This window comes from Odontomachus brunneus, unplaced genomic scaffold (genome assembly GCF_010583005.1).
Source record: "Odontomachus brunneus isolate Ranch 3 - 2012 unplaced genomic scaffold, Obru_v1 Obru_scaffold_136, whole genome shotgun sequence".
Classification (NCBI taxonomy): domain Eukaryota; kingdom Metazoa; phylum Arthropoda; class Insecta; order Hymenoptera; family Formicidae; genus Odontomachus; species Odontomachus brunneus.
This window is the reverse complement of record NW_022639586.1, coordinates 205,512-221,196: the sequence shown is the minus strand read 5'-3', so window position 1 is coordinate 221,196 and position 15,685 is coordinate 205,512. Positions and strand designations below refer to the sequence as shown.

The 15,685-nt window shown below is 42.5% G+C and overlaps 1 protein-coding gene across 5 annotated transcripts in view; it reads left to right on the top strand.

Annotated features, from left to right (window-relative positions):
- Positions 1-15,685, top strand: part of LOC116850192 (peripheral plasma membrane protein CASK) — a 238,178-nt gene that overhangs the window by 24,616 nt on the left and 197,877 nt on the right. For 3 of the 5 annotated variants that reach the window (XM_032828171.1, XM_032828172.1, XM_032828173.1), the window contains 6 exons: positions 549-654; positions 1,803-1,880; positions 3,715-3,890; positions 9,426-9,512; positions 14,643-14,818; positions 15,429-15,551. In XM_032828171.1, the coding sequence (XP_032684062.1) occupies positions 549-654; positions 1,803-1,880; positions 3,715-3,890; positions 9,426-9,512; positions 14,643-14,818; positions 15,429-15,551 (746 nt within the window). Of the gene's footprint in view, positions 1-548; positions 655-1,802; positions 1,881-3,714; positions 3,891-8,209; positions 8,282-9,425; positions 9,513-14,642; positions 14,819-15,428; positions 15,552-15,685 lie in introns of all 5 variants that reach the window. The other 2 variants (XM_032828169.1, XM_032828170.1) reach the window with 2 other exon arrangements.

Below are 15,685 nucleotides of genomic sequence, written 5' to 3'. Positions count from 1 at the left end.
GGCTTAAAATTATCTATATTCAAAGTATTCGTTCCGTTTAAATATTGCTTTTGTTCCGAGTTTTAATTGCATATTCGCACTGTAGTTTATAATGACGTTAATATTTCGTCTTGGATAGGTGCAATATAATAAATCAGTATTGAAATTTTAGACTAGAATATAGTTGGTGAATATTAATGATATTTACTTTCCGAGTATAAATTACATTTACTTCATAATTAGTTCATGTTATTTATCTTAACGTAATGTACATACGTTCTGTCACGTATTTCATTAAAGATTCAAGTTTAATTCGAATGTAATCTTGTCACAGCGAAAGTTCGACCGAGCGTTATTTGTTGCGCCTTCATAATTCAGAAAACTTTTAATGTTTCAGTAACTACATACTTCGAATTTAATTTAATTTCTAGTGAAATAAAACTCGCTCGTAATAAACTGAAGAATTACGGTCTCGTTATTTCGCGACTAAAATTCACACCCCGTGCAAAACACGTTTCACATGTGGGAAAACCATCTGTTGTGTTAAATCCACATTTCGCATGTTTTAGATTTGAAGCGGGAAGCTACAATATGCCATATGTTGAAACATCCGCATATCGTGGAGTTACTGGAGACTTACAGTTCCGAGGGCATGTTATACATGGTGTTCGAATAGTAAGTATGCAGAAAAAGAACATTTTTTATATTTTGGTAAGAGATCGTGTCTTTTTTTGTGACTTAACATGTTAATGAGATTTGATGGTAGCAATCTATGGAACAAACATGTTTACGTATACCATATCCGTGTACAATATTTATCTATCCGCTTTATTTACACCCGTAGTACTGCGGCAATTTTAAGCCTTGTAAGATTAAGGCTGCAGAAAATGCAGCATAGATTATCATAGTTGTACGCTGTCAATCGTGAACTTTAAGCCGGTTAGGTTTTTTTTAGAAAAGCGACTTTTGAAACGAAGGACGTCAGTCTCGTCCTTTATATGCCAGCAAGTCTACTCTGTAGTCTTCCTGACGTGATTATTACCTTCGGGCTGACAGAATGTTATGTTATACGTTGCGCAGGGGGCAGGAGATCGCGTCACGACCATCGAAAATGAAAGAGTCGAGAAAAATTCGCGACATTTCCTTAACGATTCTATCTTTGTTCGGGAAAAGCACGTTTTCCATTTGGTTGTTTGCCATCTATTATAACGTTCTACTAGTTTGCGCTATAATTGGATACACACATCCGAGATACTCTTGAAATAATCCACGCTATCGGATAAGATAGCCACGGTTTTTAATAGACTCGGGGGGCTCAAGGCGGTTTTTAACGAGACTTTAAATAATACACTCTGCCGCACTCTGTTACTTCCTTTAGTTTCACGATGCACGTTTCATTTGCTACATGGAAATACTTATCGGCAGCAATATTTCATCGTTGCCAATACACGATTGCCGTACGATTGATCGCAGCGCGCGCGTACCCTTTTCTTTTTTCATCGATAATCTTTCGCAGATTGGTCGTGCACGGAGTATTTCACATTTATGTTCGGCCGTATATTCGATACGAGTAATAGATATATATCGAATTGACGAAATAAAAATATTACAGAAGGTCTGAAATATGCCAAGCATATTCACAAGATGTAATATTTGCAGCTTCTCTGTAAATGTTTTTCTGTTCTGCGCGGTAAGTATTTCCATGTCATATTTACCTGAACGTATTTATGGTTAATTACGACACCGTTATGACACATGCAATATTCTGATTGAAAATGCCGAGGGTGGTATGTTAATAACACCTTCCTGCGACTCTCTTTCAGTATGGACGGCTCTGATTTATGCTTCGAGGTTGTGAGACGAGCAACTGCTGGATTCGTATACAGCGAGGCGGTTGCTAGGTAAGAAAATTCATTACATGTATCATCGCGCACCTCTGTTTCTCCTCTGTTCTGTCTTCCATCCCTCACTCCTTTCTCTGAACACACCGCGAACACATCGTGAATCCACCGCAGACAGTACATCCATACGAACATTATCTACTAAAGTTAAGACCAGCATCATTTTCTTCGGACGTATGTATTGCGACGTGCTGGCATCGTGCCGTGCATGCGCGAGTATTGCATAAGAGAATATATTCCGCGCTACTTTGCGTTAAACGTTTCCAGAATCCTCGCCACGCGTCGCGAATTCTTTTCATCAGTTTCGTCATTCTTTTTTTCTAAATTTTCTTGCTACATCTTTTTCTTAATGATCGTGAAATCCTTCGGATTAGAAATCGGGCGATGAAATATCACTTTCGGCAGAAACGCGTTTCATCTAGTTAATACACGTGTTTAATGGAAATTATTCTAATTTATTTATACGCTTCGTTAGACGAGACATATCGAGACGAGACGAATCTGACAAATTAATTGCGCTTTCCGAGTTGTGTGTTCTGCGCGGGCGTGTGTCTGCCTCTACTTGGAGCTTGTACCGAAATGTGATTACCGTCTGTATGTTACACCTCGATATAATGCAAACGGATCCTCTCGAGATGGTATCCCTGGGTTGTAATAAATCCCTGTCTCAATAAATCCTCGACTGCGATCCATTAGATTCGCTATATTCATTCATGTCACGCTTGGACTACCAGTATTCTTCATCCCGAAAAAAGATCCTATTAAAACTCGTCTCAAATGTTACTTTTATATCTTTGATAGAAGACGTACAAAGTATACTCAAATATGAAAGCAAAATACACGGAATGCTATGCATCGTGAATAATCTTTGTGATTTTTTAAAAAATCATAAAGCGTGCGCTTAAATATGTTTGAAGAATTAATGAAGGCATTATTTGACGTTGGTATAACTTCTCGGACGCTTCATTTTCGTCCTTTTAAATCACCCGCCTTTCTTTTCTACCGTGTTCCCCAGCATCAGACATATTTCAACTCGCTAATATCACATGTCGAATACACATGAATATCATGTATTCACCGTGTGTACCGTGCAGCACGATATCGTATCAAAGCCTGCTTTGATTAATACAGCATAAGCGCCACGAGTACAGTAAAGAAAGAAGCGCATTATTTTTTTGTTCATGTGATGCACGGTATGTGTGTGTATGTATCTCTCATCATTTTCTGTTTATACTTTTTGTTGTATTGTGCTTCCGAGATTTTTCCTTCTAGAAACGGTCCGTGTTCCTTTTCCACAACTTGCAAGAGACAAGTACATCAAAAGATTTTCTATTATAATCGACCGCGTACTTGAGAAGTGTTGTTCTAAAATGTACTCTCTCACGAAGGAGGAATCGAGGGAAATCTTTAATTAAATTCACTTATTATAAAGGCTGTATCTCCCCTTCCGATATGGTCTCGTACGCTGTAACTCGAGAGAGTAACATTACACGATATTACTGTTTCATTCTTTCTTGCGCGTCGAACTTTCGCGCGATCTAATCTGTAATTTAGATTCGTATCGTCATTGTTCGCCGTACTCCGGGCTCTCGCCTCCCGCGAGGGAGAGATGGTCGGAACTTTTGAGGGACTTTGTGGCGCGAAATCATTCCTTCACGTAACGAGGCGTACTTTAATCGCTCTATTTAAAATCTCGGAAAGAACTCGCTCTTTGTCCCGGGAATGTTCCTCCGTCTCGCACTGCCTTTCCCCATTGTTCCGGGCTAAGGGCGTACCAGCCGTGTCGTGCAGGTGCAAGCAACGGCGCCTAAGAAAACTGCGCTTTCTTTTGCAGTCACTACATGCGACAGATCCTCGAAGCGTTGCGTTACTGCCACGAGAACGACATTATTCATCGTGACCTGAAGCCGCAGTGCGCCCTGCTAGCTGGCAAGGAAAATTCCGCCCCGGTGAAGCTGCGCGGCTTCGGCGTCGCCGTGCAACTCCCAACGTCGCAGTCTAATGGCGTTGGTACGTTCATACCTCCTCTTAATTCATTTACGTTTTCTTTCCGCGGTCTATTTTACGTAGCATTTTGCATAGAGAATCACGTCGAAAGCCGCGCGATGTCAGCTCGGTGAGAACGGTCGTCTCGGTTATTATTAATGATCTCCTCTTTCAACTCGGTGGTTTTGTGTGTGACACAACTGCTGTTACATAAAGATGAGTCTATGAATTTAACAATGGTGACATTGGATTAATGTTCATTGTGAGCGCGCGTACGCGCTTGTAAAATTTGATCGTTTAACAAAAAAAAAAAAAAAAAAAACAAAGTTCAAGATGCATACGATAGGATGAGTTAGATTGTTAACTAATATTTTCATCGAGGAATTATTTTTCATGAAGAAATCCGAGTATAATTCAAAATATAACGATATGTCTTCGTTAGAAAAGTTGTTAAGTTTGTAATAGAGTGTTGTCGTGATTTCTTTTTATTATTGCACATTTTAGTTCCTGTTACATTTTCTCTTATGCTTTTACTTTTGCTTTTTAACATATAGTAGTTATTTTGCGCGTCATACTTTAATTGGACTGGAGGAGCCTGAAAACACTGGTTATATCTAAAAGTTCTTTCTCTTCTCTCATTTCTATGTAAATATCAGATCTATTTCTTACATCGAGTAAACTTCTACTGGCACTTGAGAAGTCCGTGAATATGTTACGCCGCGGTGTAATTTTCATTAATGGAAGTAATACGAGAAGCACATATATCACATTTAATCCAATATCGCCATAGCCGAGAGAAGACTACCGCGTATTTTCGCAAAATGCGAGTTTCGTTTGTTCATTTTGAAACAGCTTGTCCGAAACATTTCATCGGCCAAAAGAAGTATGACATTTGGGACGAGCAAACATGTTGAATCAGGTGTACCGGTACAGTCACGATAATAATTTCACTTGAAAGAAACATCAGCTGTGTAAAATCGTCAATATAAAATTGCCAAAGTACCAAAAAGAAAGATTTTTATTTTTAAAGGACCTGACAAATTCTCTCCGAGATACTATATTCTCCACGCCCTGCCGTGGCACAGTTCATAAGAGCTGACGTCGTGCTGCTTTTAGCGCGGTAGCGCATTAAGCAAATTTTTCATAATATTTTTAAGTGGGGTCGGCGCTAGAAGAAAGAAGCAAAAATAGAGCATGAACGGAATTACCGTGGGCAGTGAAGTAGGAAAAATACAAAGCAAAATACGCGAAACAGCTTTTTTCGTGATTTATGGCTCCTGTAAAACTATGACATCTTGTTGCCTTTTATGGCAGAGTAACGCCTTATTTATAACAGGGGAGTCTGTCAGTGATACCAGTATATTCAAATGCCGTAAAAAAACGCGATATTTCGCGGGATAAATTTGAAAGTAAAATTTATCCAGAGAATACGTTGTGCTAGCGCCGACACCAGTCTCACGTATATCAAAAGTACATGTTAACGTGAAATATACTTATGCGTAATTATACGCTTATTCTGTACGCAAACCACCTGAGAGGCACTATTTAATGCTCGCAGGCATCTATCGTCAAGGTTATTCATCAACTAACACGAAACGATGATAAATCATACATTTACAGTAAACTGCACATTAATTTCGCTTTAATTACTCAAGTTCCTTTGAAACGTTAATTAAGTTTGCTTGCGCGCAGATAAATCGAATTTCACGCGCTGAATTATTTATCGACTGTAAGTGTGATATTTCAGACGCTTCCGGCATTAGGAACTTAATGATTGAACGTTAATCATCTCGCGGACTATCTTTTTCAATTATTCGCAAGATTGAATTGCGAAGTTATTAATAATTAGTTATTTTCGCGGCGGAGATCGATTTTGACAAGAGCCGAAGAAAAGCCGTTAAACCTAAAATATTGAAAACAATCGAGTACACGCGGCTTTTGATATCTTAAGTGGAGCGGATTTTTATATATAAAACGATCGCGCATAAATTTGGAAATAATATATCTCGGTGTATTTTCCATAAGTAAGTCGTATACACACACGATTAATCCAGATTTGACGAGCCGAATTTCCACATAAATTTTTCCGGAGGTTAATAGTCTCGAAAACGAATCGTTTTCTCGTGATGGTGGGTTGAAAATTAGAGCACGTTTTGCTAGAATTGCGATCTACCAGCGTAAAAATGGAAAATTTATATCGATACTCAGTTATTCTCAGTTTTATCTGGTCACACAAGAAGCGCGATGTACTTTTCCAAGTAACTTTTATATATATTTTTTTTTAATTACATAAGCATCTCTATACGCGTCGTCGCGTGTGTCCGAAGAAGTTTTAATATTAAACTGTTCGCGCGAGAACCTGTCGACCCGTTGACATTCAGGCGGATTAATTACGACAATGAGTTTAACGGATGTGATTTAGCCGCGCGATCTCCTTGTCATATATTGAAGGGAGGAAGGAAGCTGTAAAATATTCAGTGCGAGAAGAAGGGACGAACACGTTCCCCGGGATAACGGAATTATTATTGAAGGTGCGCCGACGTGTTTAACGCTGGATAAAGATGATTAAACTCTCGCAAAATGTGCTTCTCGCGCAGCTCGCGCGTGTGTACTCGGCTCGGTTAAAGATTTTTTTCCCCGGATATTATGACACGCGATATCACCTGCGGTGGAGATACGACTACAATAACCTTTACGATGGAGAGCGCTAAACGGTAGCTGATATTATCGGACGCGCGGACGAGAAGCTCTGCTGAAAGCGCGCATTGAATATTGCCTCCTCAGAATTTGCAATTCAGATTTTTGTCTTTTTTCTAGTTTTTTTTCTCTCTTTTTCTTTGTCTTTTTTTTTACAAATACCGATACGATGGTTTCCTGTTTATAAGCGTCACTTCAAAGACACTCGGTGTTTTTGTATCTTTTGAATGCCCTCTCTTGCGATTATTGGCTGGCTTGGTCGATGATTGGCGGATCACATTCGAAATTTCTCGGTGTTCGATGTGCAGAATGCAACGGCTTTTATCGGATTTCTTTCTTATGACAACCGTGATGCTCTCTTTTCTGATCAGCCTCAATCGATTGGTGTCTGTGCCTTTCTTTTACGATCTTTCGCTGCCTCGATATCGCATGGTTACACAGTAAGTAGATGGCTCTTGCTGTTAGCGACACTTTTGTAGATATCGTTCTATCGCTACACCCTGGACTAATTTTGAGTTTCCCTCGCGCGGCAAGCGCGCGACCGTCTCCGCCGCGCGTTTTCGAAATCGATCGGCTCCACGTTGCCATGCGATATTAAAGCAGCGTCTTCGGTCTCAAATCTTTCTCTCATGTCGCATAATTTATACCTGCTATCAATATGGCCGATTGTTTTATTGGTGTTAAGACGACGAGACGCGAGTATCGCGTTTACACACCGCATCGCCGTTAAGAGCTGTTGATGGGACGCACGTTATCGGTCGACCTGCTCTATCCTCTCGGTTCGTTTGAAACGGTGATAATATAATCAATCGAGGAACGAAAGCTCGTTCATAAAGGTGCAACGATTAAAATGACACGAATAACGATGGTGTTATTACAGGTGAATTCTCACCAAACAGATCTCTCTTATAATTCCATCGAGATATCACCATAAGAATACAATATACACGATAACGATCACTACGAACAGCTACACTCTCATGCGCGTGTGTCGCGCGGTACAACAAAAGTTCCCGTTAATCGGTATTAGAATTTAATGGCGATAAAAACTTTTACCTGCTGGAGTTAATTGCCTCCTCGCCCCGCTAAGACGTTACCGCTATTATACCGAGTCAGATATTAATCTCCTCTGACTCCACCGGCTCTTCCGCCTTTGCTCTTCTCAGTTTGAAACTAATTTGGCATTCTGAGAGTAGAATAATAGCGTACCGAGTATAGGCCTGGCATCGACACTGGGGAACTTCTCGTAAACTGGGCCGCGCGACTTTTTATACGCGAGTTTTGCAATCAAATTGGCTTGCGTTCTACTACCGGGTTGAATCATTTTTAGATAAAAGATTTCCGGCAATGCGGTTGAATTCGTGACCGAGCAAATCGTCTTAATGATTCTCTCTGGTGTATCCTTCTTCACTGAATTCTCCTCGTTTCACGTACTCGTACGTCGCTCGGGATTCGCGCGGTTGGGACGCCGTCGTCTCACAGAGAATGACAGGTTAAATGCCGATGAGAGTTCACCGATCGCGCACAGCTTAGCGCCGTGAACGTTTTCCCGCGGATTACGTTAGTTAGCCAGCGACTACGCGAGGAAAGCGCGTCGTCTGATTAACGCACACTGATAACCTGAAATTTGGTTTCAATGAATACAGAATGTTACACGACCGAGTATCGGCAGTGTCTGAGCCCAAAGGGGCAGCTCTACTTGAAGGCCGACAGCGAGGGTAAGCCTGATCTAACCTTTAATCATCACTTCCGCAGGAGCCTTGTCTCATCACGCCATATATATATATATATATATATATATATATATATATATATATATATACATATATATATACATATATATATATATATATAAAACACGTGTACACACTTCTGACACATCCACATATTATGTTACATTTTAACCTATTCCGTGTACTCTCTCTCTCTTTCTCTCCTTTATATTCACGTCACTGTACTCTAGAAGCTGCCACTGCTTGCTTGCTTGCTTTACGCGTTCGGATGTTTACTTTGACTTGGCTAATTCATTGATCGGAGATTGTCACCCTCATACCATTTATAATATATTTGTCATTAGACATCATATATATATCGATTTAAAAGTAATTCTTCACTAAATGTATCAAACATGACTAATTGCGATTTGCCGTGTGTATATGTATTGCCGGTTATTATTCGTCGATTATTCGTCGTTATTGCGCGAGAGCAACCGGAGCTCTACTACGTGTGTCTATCCTGCAAGGTCGTAAAGATTCCGTTCTAGTTATTGTTGCTCGGAAATTTTGTAATATATTTGTGTTTCCTACATGTCGGAGAGATCGTCATTTTGGCGGAAATGCAAGCGGTTAACCGTGGTTTCCTGGAAACGTGTCATCGCGCATATATCCACCATAGCTGCGCCGATTGCCCGCATAAAATTGCGAAACGAACGGAATAAAGCAAGCTGAAGTTCGACAGGCTTTTATATAGCACTGACACAAGTTTATACGCAAATTATACTACTTTCCGTACGATACAAGAAGTGAGATACGCATATACAGACGTTGACCGAGCTCAACATCTTACATACCCAGTATAAAGACGCACACATACCACCAAATAGAGAGAGAACAAATAGCGCGAAAAAGTAGAAAAGTAAGAAGAGAAAAAAGACAAGAAAATCCGTCCATCTCGCGAGTCCGATTTTCTGATAAGAGCAAGGACACTCGACAACAGCCGCAGGTCTGTCTTCCTCTACGAGTAACGGCGATGACGACAAAGAGCGTCTTATCGTCCGTGAAGCGTCACAGCGAGCCGCGCGACAGCGCGAGATTATCGTGACGGTAACAATCCTTCTCCTTTCTGTCTGTGTTCTTTCGATAGGGCTGATCTCCCCGAGCTGCAATTTCCCTTTTGAGGACCTGACCGACGCCGAGGATTCGCTAGTGAGCGACACGGAGGACAATATCGGTATCCACATGCCTACCACATCTACGTAACGACCGGTATACCACGATCGGGGGTAGAAGCGAGAAATTATCGCGTATCTCCTTAAAGGGGGGACACCCCTTCGCGCGTCCTCGAGTGTGTGGCGCCGTGCTCTTAACACATCGCTGATCGTAAAATATTATTGAGAGCCGTTCCTATCAACGGCGCAAGGTCGTACGTGTATGCAGGATGTAATCCGCCCTGCGTTAACTCTGCGAGAGGCAATCGAGAAAGAGAGAGAAACGGCGTGAGATAAGCGTGTCGAGAAACGGGAGTCAGGAAAATCGCACGTTCCAACCCGTTTTTCCTTTTTTCTTCCGGACGATTCGTCACGTCTCTCGTTACTTTCGGCGCTACTCTCGTTAACGCGCGTCCGCGCGCGCGATCAGATCGCTTTACGTGGCCCATCCTGTACACGACTGCGCAAGTTTCTATAGTTCGAGTCTCACGATGAAATCATAATCCGCGTGGTGTGTTTTGCGTGAGCGGATTTGTAATCCCGGGCCTCACTTTTGCGAGCGACGCGCGCACAGGAACGCACGCTGCATAGCCGTGATTATCATCGAGCGGATCGGCCGGACTTTCATGCCGGGATTACTCTCGTTTGAGGCACAGTTCGAGTTCTACCCCCGCGTGGTACGGTCTTGTTAGTTTGGGAACGTGTAGTGTCTGCATAGACACTCTACTTGACCTACGTGCGATAGCATAATTCCTTGTAATATCGTTGTGCAGGTCGCGTAGTAACAGATATATATTCGTTGTGCCGTCGAGAGGAGAAGCTACTCCTTCCTCTTTTCTCCATATCCTCAACCCCCGTCCGTCGTCCGCGTGTCTGATTCTGCAACGCGCGAATGACACACAAGCTCTGCTTTATCGTTGTAGAATTGGGATAAGTCTTCCTTTTTTTGTTTCTAGCAGAATTGAAGGGTTCGTTACGGCGCGTTGTTAAGGTTTACTTTGTTTCATCGACATCGGTACGGGGCAAAACTGGGAAGGAGTGGTCCATGTGTATGCGTCCGCGAATGAATGAGCGAACGTCGCGTTTCCGGGTCGGGTTTTCAATAAAAAGGCATTATTCATACTCCATCAAAAAGTTCGCCTTGATAGTTTTCAGTTTTTGCGCATTCGCTGAAAACCGTGATCATTATTCGCGGTCAACCAGGTCACCGACAGTGGGTCATCGATCGGTCATTATTTCCCTCGCGTAAAAAAAGGATATTGAAAATCTAAAAGCCGAACGCAGGGGTATTTCGTTCGTAACAGTCGACAATGATCGAATTCGCTTTGTGGGCGCCCACAATCGCTATCTTCGCTCATTGACCGAATCGATTGAACTCACAACGCGTTGTCGCTATATATTTCGGCTGGTAGCCTAATTTGTCTATTGTAGATAACATACATCATCATTCCGCAGTATATTTGCACGTCCAAAGCGGCGGGAACCGAATTACAAAGACAAAAATGGTGTTCCACAACACAGGTAGCGAATACTAAAAACTGGCCAATTTTATTCTATTTTATATGACACATTGAAATGAATTACGCGCCTCTGCATAGTCCCAAATTGCTCGCCCTAAATTTGCATAACAAACCACGTTTACTTGATATCACAATCAATATACGTCGCTCGTGTTACAATTACATTTATTCCTCGTGCGTATATTATCAATGAGTCGTGGTTCCCATTGTCTTACATACGACACGATTCTTTCGCGTTTCGAACGGTTTTGTATCTCGGTTACACGTAATAAACCCTTCAATCGGTTTATCTGGTTTTGGAGTCTGGTCTCGTGGACTAATTGCCCGCGTTATTTGGGTCTGTCTATGTCGTCATTGTCCGTAGCGGTAGACTAGCCTGTGTGTGTGTGTGTGCGCGTGTGTGTGTGTATGTGCGCGCGCGCGTGTGTATGTGTGTCTGTCTATTTGTATGCCGCTTTGTGTTTGTCTTTCATCACTTATCGATGACAAATTGAAAGTGGTCGCCGCGCGTCAGACAGGGCTACTTCGACGCGAGTTGTCGCGAAATGTGTTCAGCATGAGAAAGACAAACGCGACAGAACGTAGCAATTCGATCGATCCGGGTTGTATCGCGGGTTAACGCGCCAAATAGCTCGCAAATGTGCGACTCCTAATTGAAATACATTCGGAATTTCATCACTATAATCCCCGTCGACTTGGTGTAATATATCACACAATTGCGAATCAACCGTCACAATGATGAACTACGATAACGCACAATGTCGCATGATCCCCAACAGCCACTTTTTACGACCGTTCGTTCTTCGCGCCGTCATGATAAGCAATTTATTATGAAGGTGTCACACTCGGTACCCCTTGATAAAGAACTTATGAATAGCACCGCCTTAGCAATCTCCTCAGTTCGCTCACGAAACTCGATAATCCGGAGTGACAGGTGTGCGCATCTTACCGCACATCTTACTGCGTATCGCGTGACCGCCACACTCCGACCGCGATAATGTGCAAAAGTGTAATCTTCTTTGGCGTTAATTTTAGAATGAAACTCGGCGGGACCGATACGCATCTCATCGCGCGCGAGCACGATTTTATTTCGAAATCACGCGTACGGACGTGAAGTTTTGGCGAAACACACTTTTCATGAGGATTTATCCTGCAGTTTCTTTATTTATCAAGGCGCACACGCGCAGTATCGTTCCGCGCAGAGTCGTTCCACTGCCACCGGTTCTACTAGAACTGAATTTATGGTAACATTGTATTATAAGTCACGACGGTAACACGCGCGACAAATTCGGAAAAGTGCATTGCGACAAGGGGTCGACCGCCGAATAAATCATCCGACCGCCGTTACGCCGGTGAAAGAGATTTGGTAGTGTAAAAAGTTACGATTTTTGTTTTGTTTTTCAAAACGAATGCGTTTTTTCGCCTCCGTTGTCGCGACGTTTGCGCGCGCGATTAGTATTTTTACTTTGACACTCTGCGTCTCTATAAATAGACGAAATTGCGTATACGCTCGTGTAGTGCGTTCTACTCGAAATAAACTTTTTTCCGCATACATCCCGGAAATTTCTAAAGCCGCTCTCTCGTTGTATGTCTCACGCCGAGTATATTTAAAACATATCCGATGCGTAAAATACACGCCGCGCCATCAACTCGCCGTTTTGTTTGCACAACTAATTATTTTGAGTGAAAAGCGCCTAATTAAAATTACGCGAGATAACGCAGCACGCGATACGATACGAAGTTGAAATGTCTCTGTTCATGGTTGTGTCTTTCATTAGCGCGTGTTAGTTCTTATTAGTAATGTGTATTATCTCATTGAATTTACATTCTGGCACTCTGCATGCTCGGTGAAACTTGCATGGAACCTTCCGTTTCTAAATGTGTCTGTAGTCTAGCACCTGTTTATGGCACCGTTAAACTTCTTTGTTTTCTTTCTTCTTTTTTTTTTTGTTAAATGTTGGTTGTCTTTCAGTCTCTTCGAGATGTTAAGCCTCATTTCATTCGTTGCATTCATCTCGCATAAATAACTGCATCGGTTTTCCTCTGCACTAGCACCACGTTATCTTTTGTTCAGAGGTACTCGACTAAAAACCTGTTGTCTAGCGCGTTTTTTTTTGTGTTATCATGTACACTTTGTAGATAAAGTTCATCGATATTTTCCAGAGTCTGTCATTAAATATATCTATATGTCTTTTTTTTAACTAGAGAAAATTGTGGTGGAACAATTAATGCGACAGTATCAATCCGCGAGAAATTCTCTTTATCGAAGGTTCATTTACGTTCACCACCGGTCATTCCAAGCTTCCTTAGCCCATCATATTGCGGAAATTTAATTACTGTTACGAAAGAAAGTATAAATTTTGTCTTTTTTTCTCATTTTTATCTTACCTACTTTATATAATTACTTTATATATATTTCAACTCTCTTCTTTACGAATGGATCTGTGACAGAAACATGTATTTTTTTTTAATATAGTAAGATATATAAATATAGAGGAGTATATATATTTCGCGTATACAGTATGTACTAGCAATATTCATTTTCTCATTATATAAACATAAAACTTTAGATTAATTATAGTTAACGTTTCATTATATAGGTAGAATATAACTATAATACATAGTAGATCATATATGTAGGATATCTAATTCAAGATTATAGTCGTGAGATACGACTAAATATTTAAAATTGAACGTACTTATTACTTTACTATATGTTTCATGATATTTCAGAAAGGAATTCTTCCCACGTTTTACCGTGCCACAACCTGATTGACAATTATGTGTGCGCGCACATAATGCATCGTGCGATCCTACATATTTTACATACGTTCAGAGTGTTACAATGATTTAACGATAACTTTTCTAGCGTTTAACAGAGTGCCCGATCGCGATTATGTCGTCTTTGCTTTACAGCCTTGATCATCTCATTTTTCCATGTACACTCTTCGACGTGCAGTGACCTACATTCCCTCCCGTGCCGCTTTCTGTGTCATTTACCGATTCTTAATAAATATAGGTTGTTGAAAGAGTAAGCAAGTTGAGCACGTTGGTTATCGTCCATGAAAGACGTTTGCGTCCACACACATATACATATACATGTGTGTGTGTATGTGTGTGTGTACACATCCATACATACATTTATTTATATCGTGCTCAGAGGCTCGGAGCTATTTTGTGACGAGTGTATCTGTTTCTCTGATTTCTTTTATTCGGGGAATGCAGTAGCTTTTGCGTTTGACACGTTCGTTCCTTGCCATTAATTACACTTGATACGTCCAGTCGATCTCTACGTTCCCGATAACGACGACAAATAGAAACGCGGCTCGAATTCTGTCGTCGCGCGCGAGACGGCCGATCGATTGGATTCGGACGGAGAAAGAGCCGCCGATTATTGGACACGTGTGCATACACATCGTTAGCGAGTCTCCGCGCGGGACTCCGGGAAAATCTTCGGCGGACGACTTATTTCGGCGGATAAATTCGCGGGCTCGGGCACGAGCACTCCGTTTCCGCGTAACGATCGACTGCGAAGTTTCCGTGCAATCACTCACGCCTCTCGCTTCCAATCCTCTGGTCGCCATCGTCAGTTTTGTCTACTTTCGCTCACCGATACTCTTGGTACTCGCGCAGGTCGTGTCGGATGTCCGCACTTCATGGCGCCGGAAGTGATTCAACGACGACAGTACGGGAAACCCGGTGACGTTTGGTCAGCCGGAGTGCTGCTACATGTTCTGCTAACCGGTACACTTCCATTCGTCGGCTCTCGGGACAGACTACGGGAAGCGATCTGCCGAGGGCGGGTGCAGGTAACGATCCTGTCTCACGTAGTCAATGACCGCTTCCTAACGCTGTTAATCCGCGCGGACGAGCACGTTATGGAAAAAAAGGAGTTCCTTAATAACGCTCGCCGCGCGGCTTCCATCAGCTCGTTCGTTCGTTCGTTCGTTCGTTCGTTCGTTCGTTCGTTCGTTCGTTCGTTCGTTCGTTCGTTCGTTCGTTCGTTCGTTCGTTCGTTCGTTCGTTCGTTCGTTCGTTCGTTCGTTCGTTCGTTCGTTCGTTCGTTCGTTCGTTCGTTCGTTCGTTCGTTCGTTCGTTCGTTCGTTCGTTCGTTCGTTCGTTCGTTCGTTCGTTCGTTCGTTCGTTCGTTCGTTCGTTCGTTCGTTCGTTCGTTCGTTCGTTCGTTCGTTCGTTCGTTCGTTCGTTCGTTCGTTCGTTCGTTCGTTCGTTCGTTCGTTCGTTCGTTCGTTCGTTCGTTCGTTCGTTCGTTCGTTCGTTCGTTCGTTCGTTCGTTCGTTCGCTCGTTCGCTCGTTCGCTCGCTCGCTCGCGCCATTCAGGCGCGCACCCTGCACACGCCGAGTCGCTTTCCGAGCGCGCGTATCCCGCGAGTAGTAATTCCGATTTAATTGAATTCGCAGATGGAGACGCCACTCTGGGATTCCATTAGCGAGCCGGCGAAAGACCTCATACAGAGAATGCTCACGACCGACGTAAATCATAGGATCACCATCCAAGAGGTTCTCAACCACAAGTGGCTTAGAGTAAGTAAAGCGGCGCAACCCGCGACGCCCTTATCATCTACATACGGCGGCCGGCATGCGGAGGAAGAGAGGAAGAGAGAAAAAGGGAGAAAGAAAGAGAGAGAGAGAGAGAGAGAGAGAGAGAGAGAGAGAGA